Source organism: Parasteatoda tepidariorum, unplaced genomic scaffold (genome assembly GCF_043381705.1).
Source record: "Parasteatoda tepidariorum isolate YZ-2023 unplaced genomic scaffold, CAS_Ptep_4.0 HiC_scaffold_1015, whole genome shotgun sequence".
NCBI classification, from domain to species: Eukaryota; Metazoa; Arthropoda; class Arachnida; order Araneae; family Theridiidae; genus Parasteatoda; species Parasteatoda tepidariorum.
The window spans coordinates 341-24,974 of NW_027261307.1; the positions used below are offsets into that span (position 1 = coordinate 341).

Below are 24,634 nucleotides of genomic sequence, written 5' to 3' on the forward strand. Positions count from 1 at the left end.
CAAAATATTCATGAATGAATTCTTCTCAAAATATTACTATATTTTTAGGACCCTGTACAACAAATACCATTTTGTACTAGAACTTATTTATCTTACATTGCTATGCTATACAGACAAATGAGGTAGTATTTCGTCTGTATTTTAAATCACTGAACCAAATAAGACAAAATACGAAACAACAGTGCTTATATTTGAAAAGTTGAAATGTTTCTTTTTTTTCATGTGTGTGTACAAAAAGTACTGTCTTTGAAATGCACTCATTATGAAGAAGACCATAATAACTTCAAAACTATTTATCCTATCAGCTTGAATAACATCTAATTTAATTATGTATTAAAACTTTGATCGAATTTTTCCTTACGTGATCTACTGCTTAATTCTAGAAATATCTACAAGCTTTTCTTGAAACATTTTAAATGTAAATTAATTTGCATTGCATCACAAAAGTTTATTTTTTAATTCGATAAAACAAATGTTATCAAGCAATTTTGCATACATATATCAATAAATAATCGTCAAAAGGAAAAGTGATTTAAAAGCCATTTAAAACTAACTAGCTTGTTATGTATGAAGGAATGCATGTGAACTTAAATTATGTAATGAAGAAATATTTTAACTTATTAATTAAAGATGATAGAAAGTCATGATACGTTATTGAAATAACCAAAAATAAATTATGAAAATTTTATTTCCTAGTGATCGTATTTTTAAAATCTTGGTTACAATAAATTAGATGACAAGAATATGTAAAAAGCGAAAATACGTAAAAATGTCTTAATATGCAGACAAAACGTTAAAATTCAAACTTAGAATCTTTTTCTAAAAGCACTGTTTGTTTGTTCGTTTCTCAAAATGTAAGAAATCTTAGTCAAATCGAGATATTTTGTTTCTTCTTTATTTTCCTCATTTCAATTGTTCGCGCATGTGCGACTGCCGCGCCACCCCTTTGTGAGAGACCTTTTTTATATACCTTGAGAACTTCATAAATGGCGGACGTAGTCCGTGAGTATTTAAAATAAAGTGTCCTACAGTCCAATAAAAAATAAGCCGAAATTCTGAGGTAAGAGCAATTTCACTTGTTTCATTCATTGTGCAAAATTTACTTTGAGTTATTCAGCTTGTCTATTTACATTGAGTTATTTTAAGTGTGTTTAAAAAATGTCCCTTAATAAACTAAAAAAAGACGAATTAAAAGTCGTCGCAGACGAGTTAAGTTTAAAAGTTGAAGAAGGGGCAAGAGTTATTGATATAAAGAAGCTAATTGGAAATAGTGAGATTTATAAAAACGATAGTGATTTCGTTCAGAGTTTGATTGATAATATTCTTGAGGAAAAGAAAAACAATTATGAGTTAGAAAGAACTAAATTAGCTCAGTTAGAGAAAGAGAACCAAACAAAACTAGAGTTAGAAAAAATTAAACTCGCTCAGTTATAGAAAGAAATTGAATTATCTAATGCGCGAAAAGAATCGCACAATTCTTCGAAATCGGAAACTATTAGCGAGCTAGAGCCGCTGCACCGTCTCGAAGAATGTGCCCGAAGAATTAAAATCCGAAATGCTGCTAAATTTGTTAGATGAAAAAGCGAAAAATTTAATGATTTATATAAGTGAACAAGAATTAGCAGATTACGATAAACTTAAAGAAATCGTGTTGAAGGAATTTCAACCAACACCTCGAGAATGTACAGTACAGAACCCGTTATCCGGAATTCAGAAAACCGGAAAACCAAAAAACCGGAACGAAATTCGGTGAATTTTCTCGCAATTAAAAAAAAAATTTTTTTTTCCTCATAAGATTTTAGGATTTTTCTTTCTTTTTTGAAAGATGTTTACCTTACCATCATTTCAGAAATAATCATTAGTGTATTACCTCATCGTTTTTTCTTATTTTTAAGAGTATTTCCAAATATTTTTTTTTAGTTGGGTTTAACACTAAAAAAAACGGCTTTTTGTAGCGATTCAGAAAACCGGAAAAATCAGTTATCCGGAATAGCGATAGTCCCGATCGTTCCGGATAATCGGTTCTCTACTGTATTAACAATTTTAATAAAATGCAAAAAATGCCTCATGAAAGTTATCTTCAGTTTGCTTCACGATTGAGTGCAGCATTCGAATACTATTGCCAATTAAGCAAGGTTAGCGATTTTAAAACATTATGTGAGTTAATTATTTCGGATAAGATGTTTGGTCTACTTGACCGAGAATTAATGACTCATATTGCAGTAAGGCAGGGAGAATCATTTTTCAAACCACAAGAGCTAGGAAGAGAGTGCGGTATTTATCTTTCTTCCAAGGTTAAATCAAAACAAGATATAAATTATCATTCCCAAAGGAATCGAGACTTCCGTTCTAATAAAAATATTTCTAATGTGTTTTTATCCGAAATAAATTATCCTAAATGTGTCATTTGTAAATCTAATGAGCATGCCTTGTATATGTGTTCGAAATTTTAAAATATGTCCATTAATGAAAAATTAGAAGTAGTCAAGAGTAATAAATTATGTTTTAAATGCTTATCCGCCAAATGTTCCTTTCAAACGTGTAAATTTAAGGATTTCTTTTGCGGTAAACCTCATAATAAAATGATCTACTTTCCAAGAGTAAACAGAAATAATAAATCACCCGCTATTGTTAACCAAGAATCACAGTTGAGTTTTGAATATTCCATCCCCCCTCCCTCTCCCTCCCAAGACGGGGCCAATGGAAATATGTCTGTAGTCGCCACCAGTTATGAAAAAAATAAATTGAACACAAAAACTGTTCTTTTGAGTACGGCTGAGTGTTTTATTAAGGATGAAAATTCCTTATGGCAGGAAGTTAGGTGCTTGCTAGATTCAGGCTCCCAATCATGTTTGATTAATCGCAATTGTTTACAAAATCTTAATTTGCCTTACGAAAAAATGAACACACAAATTTCTTGTTTGAATGATTCAACGATGAATATAAATAGGTGTGTTAGGACTTCGATTTCAAATAAAGATAAGAGTTTTGAAAAGGAATTAACCTTTTTAGTAGTTGAAAAAATAATTGATTTTACGCCGTCGAAATTTCTTAATGCAGCAGTTAAGGTTCCTGTTAATGTTAGATTAGCTGACGAAACCTTTTTCATTCCTGATAAAATTGACGTATTGTTAGGCGCGGAGATATTCTATGAATTATTACGGTCGGGACAAATATGTTTACATGAATCAAAATTAATTCTATAAAATACCGTTTTCGGATACATAGCGAGTGGTAGTTTAATTGATTCGCGTACAACCAACATGCATTGCGGATTAATTTTAGAGGATGATTTAAACAAGACATTAAAGAGTTTTTGGGAAGTTGAAAATTTAGACGTAGGGTTAACGAAAAGTAAAGAAACGACCTCTTGCGAGGAACATTTTGAGCAAACACATTTCCGTAATAAAGAAGGTAGATACGTAGTAACTATACCCCTTAAGGAAGAACCCTCGTGTTTAGGCGAGTCAAGGGATATTGCTCTTAAACGGCTGAATTCTCTGTGGCATCGGTTATCAAAGGACCAAGAACATTTGAGACTTTACAAAAACTTTCTTGATGAATACGAGAGGCTTGGTCACATGAGTGAAGTTAAAGATGAAGGAGAACCGGAAAGTTCCTATTATATGCCACACCATGGCGTGTATCGTCCCGAGAAGAGTACTACGAAGCTTCGCGTAGTATTCAACGCTTCTAGCTTGACGCATAATGCTACCTCATTTAACGCTATCCAGTATAATGGTGGGGTGATACAGGAAGACTTATTTAGCATAATGACTAGCTTTCGAAGGCACACATACGCGTTTCAAGCGGATATAAAGATGATGTACAGAATGATTTTGGTGAACCCTAAGCAGCATTGTCTTCAAAGAATCCTTTGGAAGGATCATGCGAATGGCCCAACAAAAGCTTATGAATTGAGAACTATCACGTACGACACAGTGAGTGCTAGTTTTTTAGCAACAAGGTGTTTGAATCAGCTATCTCTTGACGAGGGGATAAATTTTCCTTTGGCAGCTCCTCTTCTACGTGACAACTTCTATATGGATGATGTGTTGTATTCAGCACCCTCTCTGGATGAAGCGAAGGAGACACGGCGGCAACTGATTTCAATTCTCGATAAAGCCGGTTTGAGTCTACATAAATGGTCTGCTAGCCATCCGGAGCTTTCGCCAAGTAAAAACGATTATGACTTTTCGAGCGCCGATGAAACAAAAACTTTAGGAGTCATTTGGCGACCATCAGAGGACTGCTATACCTTCAAAATATCAGTGGATGAGAACAACACCTTTACCAAGCGGTCAGTTCTGTCCACCATTGCAAAACTTTTTGAACCCCTAGGGATAGCCGGCCCTGTCATAGCTAAGGCCAAAATATTTATGCAGAAATTGTGGAAATCGAACATTGACTGGGGTGATCCACTTCCTGCTGCAGAATTTCAGGAGTGGAGCGAATTTATTTCCACGTTGAAAGGTGTGAACAACATTAAAGTTGATAGGTGCATTACAATAGAACAGTCTAAAACAATCGAATTTCATGGATTTGCTGATGCATCGGAGAGTTGCTATGGAGCGGTTGTTTATTGCAAGTCTTTCAACTCTGCAGGTGACATAAATGTGAAATTAGTTGCTAGCAAATCTAGAGTTGCCCCACTTAAAGCCCTAAGTATCCCCAGACTGGAACTTTGTGCTGCAGTCTTGTTGTCCAAGTTAATGAAAAAGATACTTTCCGCATTAAAATTGCAAACAGACAAAGTTTACCTTTGGTCTGATTCCATGATTGTACTAGCATGGATTCAAAAGGAGCCAACGAGTCTTAAGACATTCGTGAAAAATAGAATTGCACTCATACAAGAACTGACGCTTAAGTCCCAATGGAATCATGTGCCATCCGAGATGAATCCCGCGGACTTGATATCCCGAGGATTGGACCCTGTGAAACTTTTAGAGACAAAATTATGGTGGAAAGGCCCTAATTTCCTTTATGACAACGAGTATCCTAACCAAAACTTTCCTGTGTCGCAAGAACTGAGTGTCTTCCAAAGTGAACTTAAAAAGCTTTCAAGCTTAGACATTGAAGGTCCCTTAAAAGCCTTTACATTAACGTCCAACAATTTTTTGCATGAACTAATTGGCTTGAGTAATAATTATTTTACTATAGTGCGTGTATTAAGTTATATTTTTAGGTTTTCCAAGAATTGCAGAAATCCTACTGAAGGAGCTTCAGGACCTCTGAGCAATGAGGAGATCAACGCCTCCGAGCAGTTCCTGTTGAGAGTAATACAGAACGAGGAATTTGGATCAGAAATTCGGAGTCTCAAACTGCACGAGAAGGTGTCTCCTACGAGTAAGATAAGAAATTTGAACCCTCTTTTAGATTCAAATGGAGTTTTAAGAGTTGGAGGACGATTAGGTAACACTGAATTGAATTTTCTTAAAAAACATCCTGCAATACTCCCTAAAAATAGTCCTTTAACTTCTGTTATTATTTCGACATATCATCTTAAATATTTGCATATTGGTCCAAATGGTTTATTAAACTGTGTAAGAGAAAAATTTTGGCCCTTATGTGGCCGTTCTCTATGTAGAAGAATTACTCATAATTGTGTTGTTTGTGTTAAAAATAAACCCATTGCTGCTACGCAAATAATGGGGAATCTACCTAGAGAAAAAGTTGTGCCAGATTTCGCATTCAATTGCTCTGGTGTTGACCTAACTGGTCCGTTTTCCATTAAATGTAAACATCAAAGAAAAGCAATTTCTCTAAAGATGTATATTTGCTTATTCATATGTTTTGTATCTAAAGCAGTGCATATAGAGATAGTTTCTGATTTGACATCCGAGTCTAAATGCCACGTTGAAGAGATTCATCGCGCGTAGAGGCAAATGTGCCAAACTGTTTTCAGACAACGCGACGAATTTCGTTGGCGCTAACAAGGAGTTAAAAAAATGTTTAAATTTATTCAAAAATCCTGATGAAAATTTGGCTAACTATCTATCCGCTGAAGGAATAGAGTGGAGCTTTATCCCGCCTAGAGCCCCCAACTTTGGTGGTCTCTGGGAGGCAGCAATTAAGTCGTTTAAATACCATTTTAAAAGAGCTGTAGGTAATGCCTCTTTAACTTACGAAGAATTGCATACTATAGCACTCAAATTGAAAGCATTTTTAATAGTAGACCGATAACTCCACTATCCGCGGATGAAACCGACTTAGAAGTTTTAACTCCTGCGCATTTCCTGATAGGGAGAACAATGAACGCCATAATTGAACCGGATTTGACAAATTTAAAGGAAAATAGGTTATCCAGGTGGCAAAGAATAACCAAATTAGTACAATTAATTTGGAGAAAGTGGCAATGAAGCTACCTTAGTGAACTGCAGCAACGTGGCAAATGGAGATTCGAAAAGGACAATGTCAAAATCGGTAGTCTAGTCTTAATTATTGAGGATAATTTACCAGCTAATAAATGGTTAATGGGGAGAATAATTAAAGTGGTTTACGGCACTGATAAGAAAATCAGAGTTGTAGAAGTGAAAACCCAGCACGGGACCCTTAAGAGCTCTATTTCTCAAATATGCTTGTTACCTGTATCATAAAAATATTCTCATGTTTAATTTTATTTTGAATTGAATATTTGTTGTATGATAAGATCGGTTGCAGTGTAAAGTATCATTAATTTGTTTTTTCTTATTTGTATCAGTGTTACTAATTATCATCTAAATGCTTTGTAAAGATTTTTTAAATAATGCAAATTGTGCTTTGTTAAATTACATATTAATTGAATGTTGAAACATTGCATGTTCGCGCATGTGCGACTGCCGCGCCACCCCTTTGTGAGAGACTTTTTTTATATACCTTGAGAACTTCATAAATGGCGGACGTAGTCCGTGAGTATTTAAAATAAAGTGTCCTACAGTCCAAACCAGTGTTGTTATTTACGAAAAAGACATTTTGAGCTATCGATTAGAGTGACCACAAACATCAATAATGTCTTAAAATTAATATATCCTACCCTTTAACATTTGAAAGAAAATTCTAACGTAACTATACTATACTATATCATAAAAATTTCTTGTTACGCTTATTCCTAGTATTCTAATGTAACACTTGAAAAAAAATGACTTTTACACTTGGAAGTTCTGAAACTTTATTTTATATCTAAAATGACCGACCTATATGATGATAAACGACTGGTTTAGGAGGAAAGGAAAGTCTAAAATATAAGTAGTTGTTAAACATCTCTTTTAAATGCAATTGCTTAGCTATAAAATGTGTATGAGATAATTAATTGTTCGCCCATTTGAACTAAAATTGAAAGAAATATTTGTATGAAAATCTCATTGAATTAAGAAATTAACAGAGAAGTTAATGACTTCGAGTATTTACATTTAGATTACTACAATAAAATTTGAAATAAGAAAAGAAAAAACATTAAAAATTGTCAGTTACTAACAAAAATCACTATAATGGATTAAGGATGTATTATGCACTTCGTGACAGTGTGTAGAGATTATACTTGTTGTTATACTTCCTCAAAATTGAAATTGAAACTTATAAAAGTTATTTATTGAGAAGTTCGATGGGACAGGATCGATTGAATGGATTTGCTCTACTGTCTATTGAAAACGAAAAAACACGAAATATTGATTTCAGCGATATAATTGATGAATTTGCGGCAACAAAGGCCAGGAGAAATAAATTTTAAGTTTTGAAATTTTTTATTTCAGATTTTAGAAATCTTTAGAAAGATTTATGTTCAGTAATTTTAAAATTGCTATAATTTATTATTTAATTTTTATTAATTAATAATAGATTAGCAAATTTAGTGGACTGTGTTTCAAATTATGGATGGATTTATATTTTGTACTAATAATTATAAATATAAATTTTATGACTTTTTTTTATTTTATAAATTTTTTTTTCATTTCCCCTTTTTTAAAAAATTTTATTACTATGAAATCTATTTCACAATTTACTTTAAATATTTTTCAAAAACTGAAACTAATCTAAAATTTTAAATATTAAATCTTTTTTCTAGACATTTATTTTAATGCAAACTGATGTATTATAATCATTCTCAGCAAACTTAAGTGTATAAATCTATCTACCAAATTAGAACCATTAAATACATTTAAAATCTGTATTTAGTATGTGTTTTGTAATTATTTTTAGATGTCTTATTTGTCTTTTGTAATTAAAAATTAATTTTTTTAAATATAACATTTTACATTCTAGTGTTAATTTTACAACCTACAATATTTTGTAATCCCATATCTATGTGAACAAGTGGCTTATTTTCATAAATATATTAATCAACATGATACATAAATAGCTAAAATGACGATTAGAGATGGAGTACAAAGAGTTTTAGAAAAGGCCCCGGCAAAAATTTGAGCCCCAGGGCCCCGAAGGGTGAAGTTACGGCACTGGAAAGAACTACTTTAAAAACGTATGTTTTCTTCAAGTTTAATGGATTTTTGTTGTTGTCTATTTTTAACGTGCTTGTTGTTAATGAAAAATTGCTCCTAAAACTTTTATTTTATTGAATATGTTTGATGTTTTAGGAAAAAAATCGTGTAACAAAAGTTTTTATTACACGATTTTCCGTATTTTCATTATATGTGAGCTAAGCTTACGAAATTTTATGCAATTCTTACAAAAAATAAGTGTCTTTTGAGTTAATAAATTTATTGTTATAATTAATATACAATTTTATTATTGCAAGTGAAAAATGGTATGGAACGAAAAGCGAACACTTTTAAAATGTATTAAAAAGTTTGCTTTTAAATATTTTTATGCTACATTTACTGTAATTAAAGGTTTGCGTCAATTTTTAACAAGTTTGTTTTTTAAAATGGTACTTTAAGACTACCTATGTGTAGTTTCTCTACATTGTCAAGAATTCAAAAAAAAAAAAAAAAAAATTGTAGATCTCGCAATTATGAAACAACCAATTTGCAATTAAATTGCTAATAAATTAATATTAAAAAATTAGTGACAAAAAGAATGCTGTTCTTCGTCTTTGTCAGTTTCTAGCATGTGGCTGCAGGCTGCATTAAATCACACTAATTTACTAATTTGGCTGCAAATAATCAATAAATAAATTTTAATACTAAACACACTGTATCCGCACGGATTTGTAGCGCCACCTAGTATAACTTGTAACACTTAGAGAGAGAGAGTGTGTGTGTGGAAGGAGAGTTGTAACGAGCTACAAAAAAGCTCTCTTCCAAATAATAATAAATAAATATTGTGCATAATTATACAGTCCGCTATTTCTGTTTATTGAGCGAGTTCATATATACCTGAACGTCGACGCACACTAAAAAAATTTCTAAAGGAATTCTATATTTAATTTACTTTATGTTTATAAAGTGCTGAGAGCAAAAGGGATTTAAAATATTACGAAATAAATCTACAATATTGATATTTTAATTACATTAAAGAAATATTTAAAAATAATAGCATGTAAAAGAAAGCTATTTAAATATCCCGAATTTTATTCTTCTTGTTTTTTAAAATCATAACACATTGTAAATAATAAATATTAACGAAAACAATAAAGAAATTTTTAAACGAATTACGATAAATAAGTTTTTAAAAATCACGTGGAAAGGAAAGCAGTCTTTAATAATCCCGAATTTTATTCTTCTTGTTTTGTCCAATTCATTTGTAGCAAGTTGTAGCAATTCTAATCACTTTAATCGCGATTTTTCACCTTTCTTGCTTCAAATAATGATTGCTTATCTATAGTTGTAGAAAACTTAATTCATCTCTTGTGCGATTTTCATTTTATAAACTCGTGCTTTACTTCATGTCTAAAGTGAATATGAATAAATGTAAATATGAAAAAAAATGAATAAATAAGATTAGATGTTACTAGTTATAAATGCTAACATATACATCGAAATTCTAATAATGCTGCCTGTAGAAAAATAAAACCCTGGATAATAAAACAGCTTCCAATTTGAGCTGTTAGAGTGATGTAAGATTATCGTTTTTCATCATTAACAAGTAAAATGTCTTCTCATCAATTATTATTTTTTATTGAATCAAACGTGTTTTGTATTTCTAAGTTTAAATTTTTTTTTTCAAATATTGCTGATTTATCCTCAAACATATAAGGGCATATAAGCCCTATCCTTCAAACATATAAATCCTATGTTAATCTTTCATTATGCAATGATTAACATATTAACAAAATGTTCCTCTCTAGAAATATAAAACTTGCACATTTTATGAACAAAATGATAGTAGTTTTTTATGAAAAAAAAATCGACTTTTAATGTTAAAAAAAATCGTTAGAGACAAGCTATCTCGGGGGTTGTAGAGCGGATCGATCTGAAGTGGTGTCCACTATTACATTAGAAAATCATATGTAGCCAATTTTAAAGGTTCAGAGACTCTCACCGTTCAAGTTGACCCTTAATATCATGTGTCGGAAAACCGAGAATAAAAAGTAACTTAGAACAGTATTACTCGTAAATGATTTCAGCTAGCTTTACAACAATGTGAAAGCAAAGACGTTATTTTGAATTGCTCTGTTTGTTTTCTTTTAGTTTTGTTCGTCTATGTGCTTTACATTTAAATGTTATTAATTAAAATATCTTTTTTCATTTATAAAATCGAGTAGAGTTTCTTATGAAAGATTTAGGTGCTTGTAATTTATATAAATTCTCTATAAGAACACAGCCTAATCCCTGATATCGGAAAGAAGACACTCATCCAAATAAAGGTAAGGTCTTTTATTTACCTTTTCTAATGGTGAAAATTACCTTTTCGTGAAGTTGGAACATCATGCATTCAAAGTTGATGCTTTCCGACCATAAAGTGTCCCGCAGTGGACTGGTTTTACAGAGTTCCGCGTAGAACACCGAAGTCAAGCATCACTGGCTGCGGGTAGGGTGACCACCTTGATCACTCTGCTTAGAGACCGAGGATGCGCCATATCAGTCCTCGTTAAGCTGTTCTACCGTAAAGTTCTCGACTTCGGGTGCAGGTCGTCTGGTTACCGAAGGGGAGGTGCCATTCCCTCTGCAGAGAATCAAAACTGTGAAGGCATGTCTTGCTGATCATCCTCAGAGATGTTTCCCAGATCCGTCGCCAATAGCCCATAAATTAACTACAACAACACCAATAAAATTTCCCCTATTAAAGCAACATTAAATTTAATATAGGCTACGATTGAACAAGCTATGAAATGTTTAGATGTGTATTAGACACATGTTTTAACTAAAACTCCATTAGTATGATTTTCGTTCTTAAAGGATACCCTTCTGAGTAGATGAAGCAGGTAATGTCTTTGAGATACAAATTTCTTCATCCATCTCTCTCTTTCAGACATACTGTATCCATTGTTTTACTCGTCTCTTGGTCAGATCGAAGAATCCCCACACTCAAGGCAACAAATAAATGTCCATCTACACTGGTCATCTTTATTTAACAAACTTTTCTTCTTGATTGGCACATCATAGTTTTATAAATTCTCTTTTTTTCTTTTCTTGTGAAAGTAAACTGTTTTTAAATTGCAAAGCGTGCATCTTTTTCCCCTACCAGAACGCGTAACAAAGCGCAGCTGAGCGAAAAACGGTGGCACTGGGGAGAGAATCACGTCAATTTTACTCTGCAGGTAAAGGGTTAATTTGAATCTTCGTTCTAATTCACTTGATTCTAATCAGTTACTCGAATCATGTTATTCAGATAAACTATTCGAATCAAGAGATTCAGATCAACGGATCAATGATTCAAATTATGCGATTCGGATCAAGGGTTCAGACTATGCGATTTGGAACAATGATTCAAATTATGCGATTTGGAACAATGATTCAAATTATGCAATTAAGATCAGTGATTCGAATTATGCAATTAAGATCAGTGATTCGAATCATTATTTAGATCAGTGATTCGAAATTAGTTACTCAAATCACTGATTCTTATAAGTGATTTGGATCACTATTCAAATCAAGTGACTCAAATAAGTGATTTGAATCACATGATTCAGATCACTGATTCAACTCATGTGATTTGAATCGCTTTTCGAATAAAAATGATTCAGATAAATTATTCGAATCGTCATTTTCTTCAATAATTCGAATTAATTTATTCAAATCATTGTTTCAAATCAAATGATCTGATTATCAGATTCTTATGAAGTGATTCACATCACTATTCAAATTATGTGATTCGGATCAGTGATTCAAATCTCATTTCAAATCTAGTAATTTGGATCATTGATCGGAGTATCATGACTTAAACGACTTAATTGCAAATCATGTGACTCGAATCAAATGCATTAAATAAATTTTAAATTTCAAAAAAATCGAAAATAAGTTTGCTTAACTACCACTATTTTTCTTTTATCAAATGTGATAGAAAAAAATTTATTATTCTTTCTCATTAATGAACTATACGAAAATTATAATAAGTAAATAATTAAACTTATTATAGCTTTCATATAATTACATTGCATACGTTGTTAATTGCTATAGATACTTTAAACTATGGTAAATTTTAAGTAACTCCAAAAGAAATGTTTTCTTCAATTGGATAATCTTACTTCCTTAGTAATGAATGCGTTAGGTTTTACAAGAAATGTTTAACTTATGGCATATCATAGTGAAACAAAACAAACTGAAATTTAAAAAACAATTATCCATTATAATTTTAATTTATTTCGATAGAAACAACTGTTGATTCAAATCAGTACCAAATTCTACTGTCCAACACATGAATCAATCGTAATGCAAAGAATTTATAAGTTTTAAAATATTATATTTAAAGGGACTAGCTTAATATTATTTTTTTAATATCTGAAGTAAAAACAAATAAAAAATTGATAGAAACACAGTTTTGAACTTAACAATATTACAACTTTTAATCTGTCCTGTTATCCATGCGAAGAGCACTTGATTACGTATTCATACGGATCAACATAAAAAATTTGCCAATTTGCTATGCATGGTAACAGCTTCCGAACTTTAGATCAATTAAATAAACTGTAATATTTTTACTTAAAAATGTCTCTAAGATTGAATCCCGTAGGATATTTCTCGTTTGCGACTCGAAGATGTATAAATACTGAAACAATTTTGAGTAAAATTTAATGCTAATTCAGTTGTGCGAATAGAGAATTATTTCGAATTAGTATTTTTCATCAAATTTAAAATTTCTTTACAAAGTTCGTCAACAGATGGCTCTCCTAACTGATTTGAAAGACCAGTTATAGGAACATAAAAAGAGATATGAATTTAAGGCTGCTATGTTCTGCTTAGGGAAACAAAAAAATATTTTTATATTAAATTTTGAAATTTGTTAGAGAGTTCATCAATAAACAGCTAAGCTAGCAAAAAAAAAACTTAAGAACAATGTTTTCTGTTGTATATCAGAAAATTCTAAAAATATTTGTACAAGCGTTGTGTTAATTTTTTTTCTCAAACTACCCCATATTTTTGCTGCATGTGATGTTTGTTTCGTAGTGTTAATTTTGATCTCGCGGACTTAGCTGCGTCGTTGTTGCGTAGAAATGATGGCCCCGTTGCATAGAAATGATGGTGGCTTAGAAAAAATAAATTCCTACACATAGATTGACGAATTTTGCTTCAAATTTTATGTGGTTTATTTTCTTTTGCGCTGAATTGCACTGTAAAACCTTCATTTTTTCTAATTCTGTTCGTCATTAAAAGGTTCTTTGAATTACCGGTAAATTTTTAGGCGTCCTTTGCCCCATATATGTAACTCACGGTGTCATATGTATTGCGATGAATTATTTTACAGTGTTACATAAATATCGGTGTTGTGTTTCTAATTTGTGTTTTCTACCTGTAATTTCTACCTGTTTTTGTGTGCTTGCATCTGTGTCATATTTATTTTTAATTTATGATCAACGTTTTTATATCTTTTCAATGTCCTTGTAATGTATTTACCACTACAAAAATATAATTCCAATTCGCTAGTATATAAGACATGTTAACTTGATTCTATGTTGGGGGACCTTTTCATAGATGACGGTTGACATGGTCGGTAACAACTCTCCTCGCATTTGTGACCTTCCGATGCGATGTGAACACGCCTACCTTGGCAGAAACGCCCACTACGATTTGAACATGCCTACTTCGATGGATGGCTCACACTGAACAGTTTACTTGCTATTTGTGACTGCGACATTAACCACCTCGTCGTGCTGTTGCTACTCAGTTTCGATCAAGCGCAACGTTCAATGTTGTGGGGGAGGTTTGGTCCTCCGCCATTAGCCGCCAATATTCGTATAGTGAAATTCATCTTAATTCATTATTGTTCGTATTGGCCGTTAAAAAAAGTAAATGGATGAAACAAAATGAAAGTCTCCAGGAAATTAATATGAATCGTGAATATGAAGATCCAGTTTATTAAACAATATTTATTGAAGATTATAGAGAATGGCCATCAATACAAATCATCATAATAATTACCAATTATCAAAAATAAATCCCTTGAAGGGATCAAGTAAATATAACTTCCACATCAAGAAGTTTTTGTTTGTTAGCATTTCACTACGATTGCATATCTTTTTAAACCGTTAGGATGACTGAGACATGAGCGCCCCAAAGGGGACTCCTAGTCACCACAAATTTTGAATTCCAAGTGAATATAATTATTCTCAACGGACATAGAAAGTATGGATAGGAGATCCATAATTTGGCGATTTATCATAATATATCATAGCCAAACCAAAGCCAACCAGCATATCAATATGGGTTTAAAAGAATACCTTGGCGATCACGAGTCGCCAACAAATTTATGAGAATTATTACAACCATGCAACCGAAACATTTAGCCGTTGGAAATTTGGACTAAAAAGTTATAAATAGATTTTTGTTTTCGATTAGAGGCGACAGTGAATTAATAAGTCTGCCTAGTAATGAAATAAAAAAAGTATCCGTTACATTGATCTATTGTTTTTTATCATTAACAAGTCTTATCTCATATATTATTTCTTCTTATTGAATTAAATGTCTTGTATTTATAAGTTTAAATATTTCAAGTATTGCTGATTTATCCTCAAACATATAAATCCTATCCTTCAAGCATCCTATGTTAATCTTTCATTTTGCTACTATTAACATATTAACTAAATGTTCCTCTCTAGAAGTATAAAACTTGCATATTTTATAAAGCAAAATGATTGTTGTTTTTTATGAAAAATATCGACTTTTAATGGTAATAAAGTCATTAGAGACAAGCAATCTCGGGGGTTGTAAAGTGGATCGATCTGAAGTGGCGTCCACTATTAAATTAGAAAATCATTTGAAGCCGATTTGAAGATTCAGAGGCTCTCAAAGTTCTAGTCCAACCTTAATATCATGTGTCGGAAAACCGAGAATAAATAGTAACTTAAAAGAACACTTTTACTCGTGAGCGATTTCAGCTAGCTTTACAACGATGTGAGAGGTTTGCTCTGTTTGTTTTCTTATAATTTTGTTCGTCTATGTGCTTCGCATTTCAATGTTATTAATAAAAATATCTTTTTTAATTTATAAAATCGAATAAAGTTTCTTATGAGAGATTTAGGTGCTTGTGATTTATAAAAATTCTCTAAGAAAATAGCACAATCCCTGATATTGGAAAGAAAACACTCATCCAAGAAAAAAAGGTAAGATCTTTTATTTAAACATATTACCTTTCCAATGACATAATACCTTTCCAATAATACCACATAATACCTTTTCCAATGATGAAAATTATCTTCTCGAGAATTGGAACATCATGCATGCAAAGTTGATACTTACCGACCATAAGGTGTCCCGCAGTGGACTGGTTGGACAGACACAGTTCCGAGTAGAACACTCATCAGCCTGCTTAGAGACCGAGGATGAGCGATATCATTCCTCGTTAAACTGTTCTACTGTAAATTGCTCGACTTCGGGCTTAGGCCGTCGGGTTAACGAAGCGAAGGTACCATCCCCTCTGCAGAGAATCAAAATTGTGAAGGCATGTCTTGCTGATCATTCTCAGAGATGTTTCCCAGACCGTCGCCAATAGCCCATAAATAAACTATAACAACACCAATAAGGTTTAACGTATCCCCCTATTAAAGTAACAGAAAGCTTAATCTAGACTACGATTGAACACTAGGATTTGGATACATGATTTTTATAAATTATGATCGAAACACTTCTGTATTCAATGTGTATCATTATCATTAATGATCGCGATATTATTGTATTTGATGCACCTGTGTATATTTCGAGTAATCAGTGAAAAACAGAAACAAGCGTTATTTCTACGAGATGGTGATTTTGGATTCATAAATCCTATAGCAGAAAAGTATTGACAATTCATGTGTATTGCTGTCATATGTATTACGGTGAATTAGTTTACGGTGTCGCATACATATCGGTGTTGTGTTTCTAATTTATACGTACCTGTTTCTGTGTGTATGCATCTGTGTCATATTTATTTTTGATTTATGGTCAACGTTTTTATATTTTTTCAATGTCCTCATGGATATTTCTTAAATACTTAGGAACTCAAGCTGTGTTCTCGATTTCCCATTAGTTTTTGAGTTCGACATAGTTTTGAAGCTGACATTGAAAAATGAGCAGAACTCAATCTTATTCTTATGTGGACCTAAATATGATCACATTCATAAATTCGTTCGTTTTACCTTTTTCTTTTAATCTTTAAGTGGGTATTTGTACTTCAAGAAGTCGCACATGACGTCATCGCCAGCTAATCTTTATCATCAAAATGGCATATGAAAGTCAAGCTAAGTTTCTCTACATGAGTTAGAATGTTAATTAAATATAGAGCAGTATCGCACATCGAATTCATTGAAAAATCATTCTTTCTCGTCTACTTCTTTTACTTAACTTAGATTTATTACTTGTTTATGTATTTTATTGCAACCGTAATATATTTTTGTTTTATGTACCTGGCAACTATGATGTATAATTAATTTGTTTATGTCGCAGATGTCGTGTTTTGTCTCTGTGTAAATATATAGTGAAAGAATTGGAATATTTGGGCCAGAATCTTTGTGATAACATTTAGAATATGTCATATGACTATAGTCATATGACTATAGTCATTTAGAATATGACTTTGCTTACTCGAAATAAAATGAGACAGTTGCTAACGTAAACAAATGGCACGATTCAACAACCAAGCACACAACGTCACTTGCAGGTATCCCCTTTTTATTTTTAAATGTTATTGTAAATTCCTGCTCCTACTACTGCTTTTTACTTTTAACGAGGCTGCATTTTTACTTAGTAACTTTTATTAACTGATTCTTTAAATGAGTTTTTACTGAGCTTTTTTTTGTGCTTTCTTTCTGTTCCTTTGTTGTTTTTTTTTTTACATTTCAGCCATCCTATGCTATTTACTATTTGCCACTAAATTTTAAAATGTTTTATTACCCATTAGCAAAATGGGTGTTTTGGGATTGAGGACCTTATTTGCACGTCATCACACTTTTCAACTGTGTTCAAGAGCAATAGTAAACACTGCGCATGCGTCGTCATTGCATGCGGTGCCATGGAGACGACTGCTGTTTGATAATTTACTTTAGAATTCTTTTATTTTTTTTTTCACTTTTAACTTTGCATTAAGTGGATGAGTTTAGTTTTGAGATATGGGACCAGAGAAATCCCATAAATACTTCTTGAGTTGTGAATTAAAGAGAATTTCTTGATTTGGGATGTAAGGGATGTTTTATATTCATAGTCACTCGAAATTCAATAAATGTGCTGTACACAGCAACTTTTGTGTGACTGTAATTTTGTAATTAATTTTGTGAGAATGTAATTTTGTAATTCCTTTTGTTAGAACGTAATTTTGTAATTCATTTGAATGTAATTTTGTGATTCATTTTTCGTGAATATAATTCTGTAACTTATTTTGCGTCAATGTAATTTAGTTACTCATTTTGTGTGAATATAGTTTTATAACTCATTTTGTGTGTATGTAATTTTGTAATTCATTTTGTGTGAATGTAACTTTTACTCATTTTTTGCTGATGCAACTTTGTAACACATATTGTGTGAACGTAATTTTGTAACTAATTTTTTGAATGTAACTTTGTAATTTTGTGTTACTATCAATAATTTATTTTTAATTGTAATACATTTTGTGTGCATGTAACTTTATAACTAATTTTGTATGAATGTAATTTTGTAATTTATTTTGTTTGAGTGTATTTTTGTAACTCTTTTGTTTGAATGTAATTTTGTAGTTTATTTTGTGTGTATGTAATTTTGTAATTCATATTGTGTGTATGTAATTTTGTAATTCATATTGTGTAAATGTAATTTTTTAATTATTTTTGTGTAAATCTGAGAATCCGGATGTGTCATGTAAATTGTTTCAAGGGCATAACATCTCAGCACAGCTGGAGAAGTATTTTTTCTTGTCTCTAAGATATAAACTTGATTCAATCTCTACAATCTTCAGAGGATTTACTGGCTTTGTTATTTCCTGAATATCATCAGATAACTCATATTCTTTACGGATAATTTGAACAAATTGAAAAAAAGCTGAATTTTCAAATTTCTGATGCAATTTGTGTAATTCATCCAATAAGGATCACCCATTCTAATCAGCTTCTCATATAAAAGCAATGATTTTTCTTCAACAGTAGCTGTAATAGATTTATGGTTTGTCAAATTGTTGCCGTCATAAATTGTTCACAGCAGTAAGTGATTAGAGGTAGTATGAAGGTTCTAAGTAGTACTATTTATAACTGATTTATCACTTTCCCATAAAGATACTTTTGGTCGTTTTAAAACACTTACCTATTTTAAAAAATGGTTTCAGACTGCATCTACATGTGACTTCCAGAAATTACACTTTCAGCTTTTTAATATCTTATAAATTTGATTTTTTTAACACTGATTGTAGGTTAAATATAGAATTTATAAACTAGAGAATAAATAAAATTTATGAAACATAACCAAAATTATGAAATTCTATGTTTAATTAAATTTAACTTCCTTGCAAGATAATGACATTTTTTGTTAAATTAATCTTTTAATTATTATACTTTTAAGTCTGGGTTCTAAGAATTCTACATTTTCTGAAAATTTAAAATTTCATCAAATCCATACTGTTATCAAAATTCTTCAATTAAAATATAGCCATTTGTTATTTTAAGAGCTCCTTACCTGCCATAAAGGTCAAAAATCTAGGCATAATGCCTAGTACTCCATGTCCAATTTCTTCTAGTAAGTATAATAAAATTTTAACGTGTAGTACGTTTAATTTAAAAAATATATATACTGAAATAAGTTTCGAAAAATTAAGTTAATCATTTAAAATTTGAACTATCTTATTCTAAATGAAACTGAATTTTTAATTATATCTCAAATATTATAACATGCTTGTTGATAAGTGTGTTTAACTGTGATGAAATAATTATATAAATCAGTTAAAGTTATCTGATCTGCATTTTCCTTAGTTTTAAAATGAAAGAGCTTCATAAAATTCATAACAACCTAGCTGTTTCTTAACGAAAGCAAAATTTATGTAGTTTGTCAAGAAAATATGTTGGTTAAATTTCATGATTGGAGGTTCTTAATTATTCTTATTGAACTGCTTATTTTTTTAAATCAATGATTAATAAGACTAGCTTAAACTATTAAGATATATTAGGGTACCATATAATAGCACCAATAAAGTTTCAATGGTCGACACCACATTGACATATAGCTTGAGAGTATTATCAGAAAGAGTATGCAAGTAAAGTCTTAATTACATATAACTTCTAAATAATGCAGAAAAGGCAGCTAAAATCAAAGCATCAGGATTATTGTAATTGTCAGGCTTATTCTGCTTACCTCTACTTATAGTGAAGGTATTTCTTACTAATATAAAAGGATATATCTTGCATCTATGTTAGAGGCTCATTAGTTTTCACAGAAACACAATGCCAACATAATTTTATTGCAAATAATATACAAGGCACATCCAGAAAGTAAGTTTCCCTAATTTATAAAAAAAAGAACTCACATTTTCAGGAACATATTTATTGGCAAAAAGTAAAGCAATGTTTCAGCTATTTTTCAACATATCCATCACAAGAATCGAGACGTCTGCCGTATCGTGGGATCAACTTTTGTATCTCTCTGTCGCAGAACTCTGCCGCCTGTGAATGGAACCAGCGTGTGACAGGCGTCTTCAGCTTTTCGTCGTTGCCGAAATGCTCACAGAAGGACAGGAATTTCTTGAGGTGTAAGAAAACGTGAAAATCGCTGGAAGCAATATCAGAGCTGTAGGATGGATGATCAAACAACTCCCAGCCAAATTCCGTCAAAACAGCTGCTGAGTCTCGTGTCGTATGTGGGCAAGCATTGTCATGGAGGAGTGCAACACCTGCAGTAGGCATTCCACGACTCTTGTTTTGAACGGCACGTCACAATTTCCGGAGTGTTTCACAGTAACGGTAGACGTCTGTCACACGCTGGTTCCATTCACAGGTGGCAGAATGCTGCGACAGAGGGATACAAAAGTTGATCCCACGATACGACAAGTGTCTCAATTGTATTGGCGTCTATGTTGAAAAATAGCTGAAACATTGCTGTACTTGTTGCCAATGAATATGTTCTTGAAAGTCTGAGCTATTTTTTTTTAAAAAATTCAGGAAACTTACTTTCTGGATGCACCTTGTAGTTGTAACAGTTTTACGGAATTAATTAAAAACGGTAAGTTAGTTACGGCATTAATTAAAAAATTTTATATATAGGTTAAGCAATTGGTTCAAATTAAAAGCAGAATGCTTAATATAAATGCAATTTTTTCGCCGTCACTCAGCAATAAATAATTGAACTATGTATTATTATACGAGTTTATTACAATTATTTTCTAAAATATATATTTCATTTTTAGCTTTAAAATAGTCATTTTTGATAATATAATTGCATTATTAATTTCTGCTCAACTTTCAGGCGATGATTTTTTTGCGAACTCCTACATGGTTGCAGTCGACAATAATGTCATAATTGAGGAAATTCAAAGTGGCAAAAATGTTTGCTGCATACTACATTTTAAGCATTGAGTATGCTGAGATGGCTTGTGGAACCCTGGAGTTTATTCAAAGGTAAAAAATAAAATATATTCATTTTTCTGTTTTTATAAAGGATAGTGTTATTCGTAGAAATACACAGGTATATTTTCCTCAATGTAAATCTTTTTAAATTATTATATTTACTTTGAGTAACTTTTTTATTTATTGAAAGCATAGTAGTAGTGGATGAAACATTATATACTGAAGGAAATTAAAATAAAAATTATTTTAGTTTGTCTAAAGACTGAAATTGCTAAATTTTGTAGGGATAAAAAAATTCCAAAAAGCATACTACCAAGCAAATAATAAAAGTTCTTGACTTTTTTATTAATAATTTTTAATCTGAACTTAATTAACAAAATGAATATTCATTTAATGTGCAGGTGTTTCCTAAAGGTGAACCCCGATAAAGGATCGAAGGCTTTAATGGATAGTAAAGAACGTAAAAACGAAAAAAAAGAACCGTATATCCATAAGTTTTATAGTTGTTAAAAAAGCTAATGGACTTTAAATGGTGTTAATCGTGATTTTATACTGTATTTATTTGTATTTTTATTTTAATCTTCTTTATTCTTTTCTTATTTCCTCGTAATTCTATTTTTAATACTAATTTCAAAAGTATCAGTTATACTGGAATCAGTAAAAGGGTTTAAAAGTTATAAGCGTTTATAGTTTTGCTAAAATGATTGGTAGCATTTGTAAATTGATTGTTAGTATAAAGCTGCATAAAATTACAACAAACCGGGGGAAAAAGGAATAATTTATGTAATGAAATCAGTAAAAAAAAAAGGGGTGTACTTTTATCATTTGACAAATTTTATAAATTCCTGTACCTACTTTAAAAATACATGCAAATTAGTGATTTTTATTGTTACCTTTCTTAAGTAGTGTAAAATGGTAAGAGCAAAATAAAGCAATAATGAAATGAAATCATTTTTTTCTTTTAATTCTATTCTTCCTTTTATGTTTTACGGAAGAAGTAAAAAAAAAGAAAGTTTAAGTTTATTGATCATTTTTACATAGAAATAGAAACAAATGAGGCTTTAATAGTAGTATATAGGGGGGGCTACAGGAACGATACGACAAGTGTCTCAATTGTAGTGCCGTCTATGTTGAAAAATTGCTGTACTTGTTGCCAAAAAATATGTTCCTGAAAGTGTGAGTTCTTTTTTTTTTTTTTTAAATTTGGGAAACTTACTTTCTGGATGCGCCTTGTAGTTGTAACAGTTTAAAATAAAACTTGATGACATTTGTAATTAAACTAAGTGTAACTATAAGTTTTAGTTTACACCCAACCCCAAAAAAAATCGAACTCGCCGCCGCGACATATCCCCCCCGCCCCCCAGAGAGTGGAGCGCAAAGGCGCCCGACTCGGCCAAGCCTTCATGTGGCATTTATTAAAAACTCAATCATTTAAAAGTATGTCGGATGGCAACACCACTATAAAAAAGCTTTTAATGGATAGTAAAAGTTGAACTTGTGCGGTTACAGAAGTGACGGCATTAATTAAAAAATTTTATATTTAGGTTAAGCAATTGGTTCAAATTAAAAGCAGAATGCTTAATATAAATGCAATCTTTTCACCATCACTCAGCAATAAATAAGTGAACTATGTATTATTATACGAGCTTATTACAATTATTTTCTAAAATATATATTTCATTTTTAGCTTTAAAGTAATCATTTTTGATAATATAATTGCATTATTAATTTCTGCTCAACTTTCAGGTGATGATTTTTTTGCGAACTCCTACATGGTTGCAGTCGACAATAAGGTCAAATGAAGAAATTCAAAGTGGCAAAAATGTTTGCTGCATACTACATTTTAAGCATTGAGTACGCTGAGATGGCTTGTAGAACCCTGGAGTTTATTCAAAGGTAAAAAATAAAATATATTCATTTTTCTGTTTTTATAAAGGATAGTGTTATTCGTAGAAATACACGGGTATATTTTCCTCAATNTATAAAAATGTAAAATATAGGTCTATTTTAAATTTTTTTAAAATAAAAAATAGGAAATTAATAGTAGTATATAGGGAAGGGCAAAAGTGTCCTGTAGCCCCCCCTATATACTACTTTTAATCAATGTGAGATAAACCGCTTTTTTTTTAAATTGAAAAGTACCTAATAATTAATAAGTTTCTGTTAAAAGATTTTGAACAGACCACTCTGATCTTCAAAGGAAGAGGTGAAAGTCAAAATTTATTATCAAATGTTAAAAAAATATTCAACTGTTATTGATTAAAATTTAAGAGAGTGAGCTGCGCGATATCATCTTCTAGCATTACACAACTCCACTGATCAAAAAACTGCAAAATAGTTCCATTTACTTAAAAAGTAGGGCACTAATTTGTTTGAAATAATGTTTAAATTGCTTTATTCTGAATTAAATAAAATTATTGTTCTGAGATAAGATGAATTAATGGTTCATTAGACTTTAATGTGTGAATCGAAATAGCGGTAAACAAACCATTTAAGTAAAAATATAAATGTGTAACTTTTAAGCGATTTTATTGATATTTTTGGTTTTCTTAAAAACTCTTAAATGATTTATTTTATAAATTATGTATTATCACTTAGTTAAATTTGCTTTGTGTCTAATTATATATGCCATTATTTGTTTTTAATGTGTGAATCAAAATAGTGGTAAATAAATCATTTAGGTAAAAATATAAGTGTGTATAAATTTTAAATGATTTCATTGACATTTGTGTAAATTTATGGTTTTCTTAAAAACTTGTACGATTTATTTTATCAATTGTGTTTCATCATTCAGTTTACTTTGCATTATGTGTATTATACATGTATCTTTTCTTTTTTTAAAACAATACCTAGTAACTTCAGTTATTTCATATAATTTTGTAAACAATTTAAACATGACAACTTGATCTTTGCAAACATATGGTGTTTTGTTGTTTTTTTAAAAAAAAGAAAAAAAAAACAGATTGTAACATCCATAATTCCACATAGTTTAAAAATAAAAACTTTATTAAATTTATACTATGGAAAATTCACTGATTAAATATTTTTATGCAAATAGTTTAAAACTATAAGACATACATAATAAACTTGTTTTGATATTGTTAAAAAGAATGGTTCAAGTGATTTGATTCACTGATTAAATGCATTCATATAAATAGCTCAAAACATGCAGATAAAACTTGTGTTCATTTTAAAAAAAACTTGTTTTCATATTGGCTATGGATTTTCTTGTTTGCTTTTGCGGAAAAACTTATCCCTGATTGGTAAAACAGCTTTGTGACTGCGGATTTTCTTTGTAAATTTTATGTGAAAAACTTGTTCTGTTATGGTCAAAAGCTGTTGAAGGTACGGACTTCTATCATAATTTTTACGTCGAAAACATGTTTTGTTTGGGTAAATACCGTTGTGACTATGGATTTACTTTGTAACTTTTACGGAAAAAACTTGTACGCATATGGTAAAAAGCCGTTTTAAGTTACGGATTTACTTTTCCACACTGTTTTAATCTTACTGTTTTTTAAGCCCATACACAAATAAATAACTCAACTTTTATACCATCATAGAACTATATAGAAGTAAAAATTATAACTAACGTAATATGGAACTTTGTTTAGC

At 31.0% G+C, this 24,634-nt stretch overlaps 1 protein-coding gene and 1 long non-coding RNA gene across 5 annotated transcripts; one reads left to right on the forward strand and one right to left on the reverse strand.

Moving 5' to 3' along the window:
- The first annotated feature begins 2,037 nt into the window (after positions 1–2,037).
- LOC107456015 (uncharacterized) lies at positions 2,038–22,031 on the forward strand. 4 transcript variants are annotated; one of them, XM_071188465.1, is made up of 4 exons: positions 2,038–15,628; positions 16,950–17,163; positions 20,919–21,070; positions 21,421–22,031. In XM_071188465.1, the coding sequence occupies exon 1, from the start codon at positions 3,264–3,266 to the stop codon at positions 5,877–5,879; it is 2,616 nt and encodes an 871-aa protein (XP_071044566.1). In that variant the 5' UTR covers positions 2,038–3,263; the 3' UTR covers positions 5,880–15,628; positions 16,950–17,163; positions 20,919–21,070; positions 21,421–22,031. The 4 variants fall into 4 exon arrangements, 2 of the variants coding, with proteins under 2 accessions (XP_071044566.1, XP_071044565.1); XM_071188464.1 differs by having other exon boundaries at positions 2,038–17,163; XR_011638416.1 differs by lacking the exons at positions 2,038–15,628; positions 16,950–17,163 and adding an exon at positions 17,189–18,684 and having other exon boundaries at positions 19,130–21,070.
- On the reverse strand, positions 21,922–24,536 carry LOC122272537 (uncharacterized). Its single transcript, XR_006227122.2, has 2 exons — positions 23,114–24,536; positions 21,922–22,078 (listed from the first exon to the last, which is right to left on the reverse strand). It is a non-coding gene; the product is annotated as an uncharacterized lncRNA (long non-coding RNA).
- Positions 24,537–24,634: the final 98 nt, after the last annotated feature.

Excerpts from the sequence above, each read along its gene's own strand:
- LOC107456015 (XM_071188464.1), top strand. The coding sequence starts at position 3,264 with ATGCATTGCGGATTAATTTTAGAGGATGATTTAAACAAGACATTAAAG.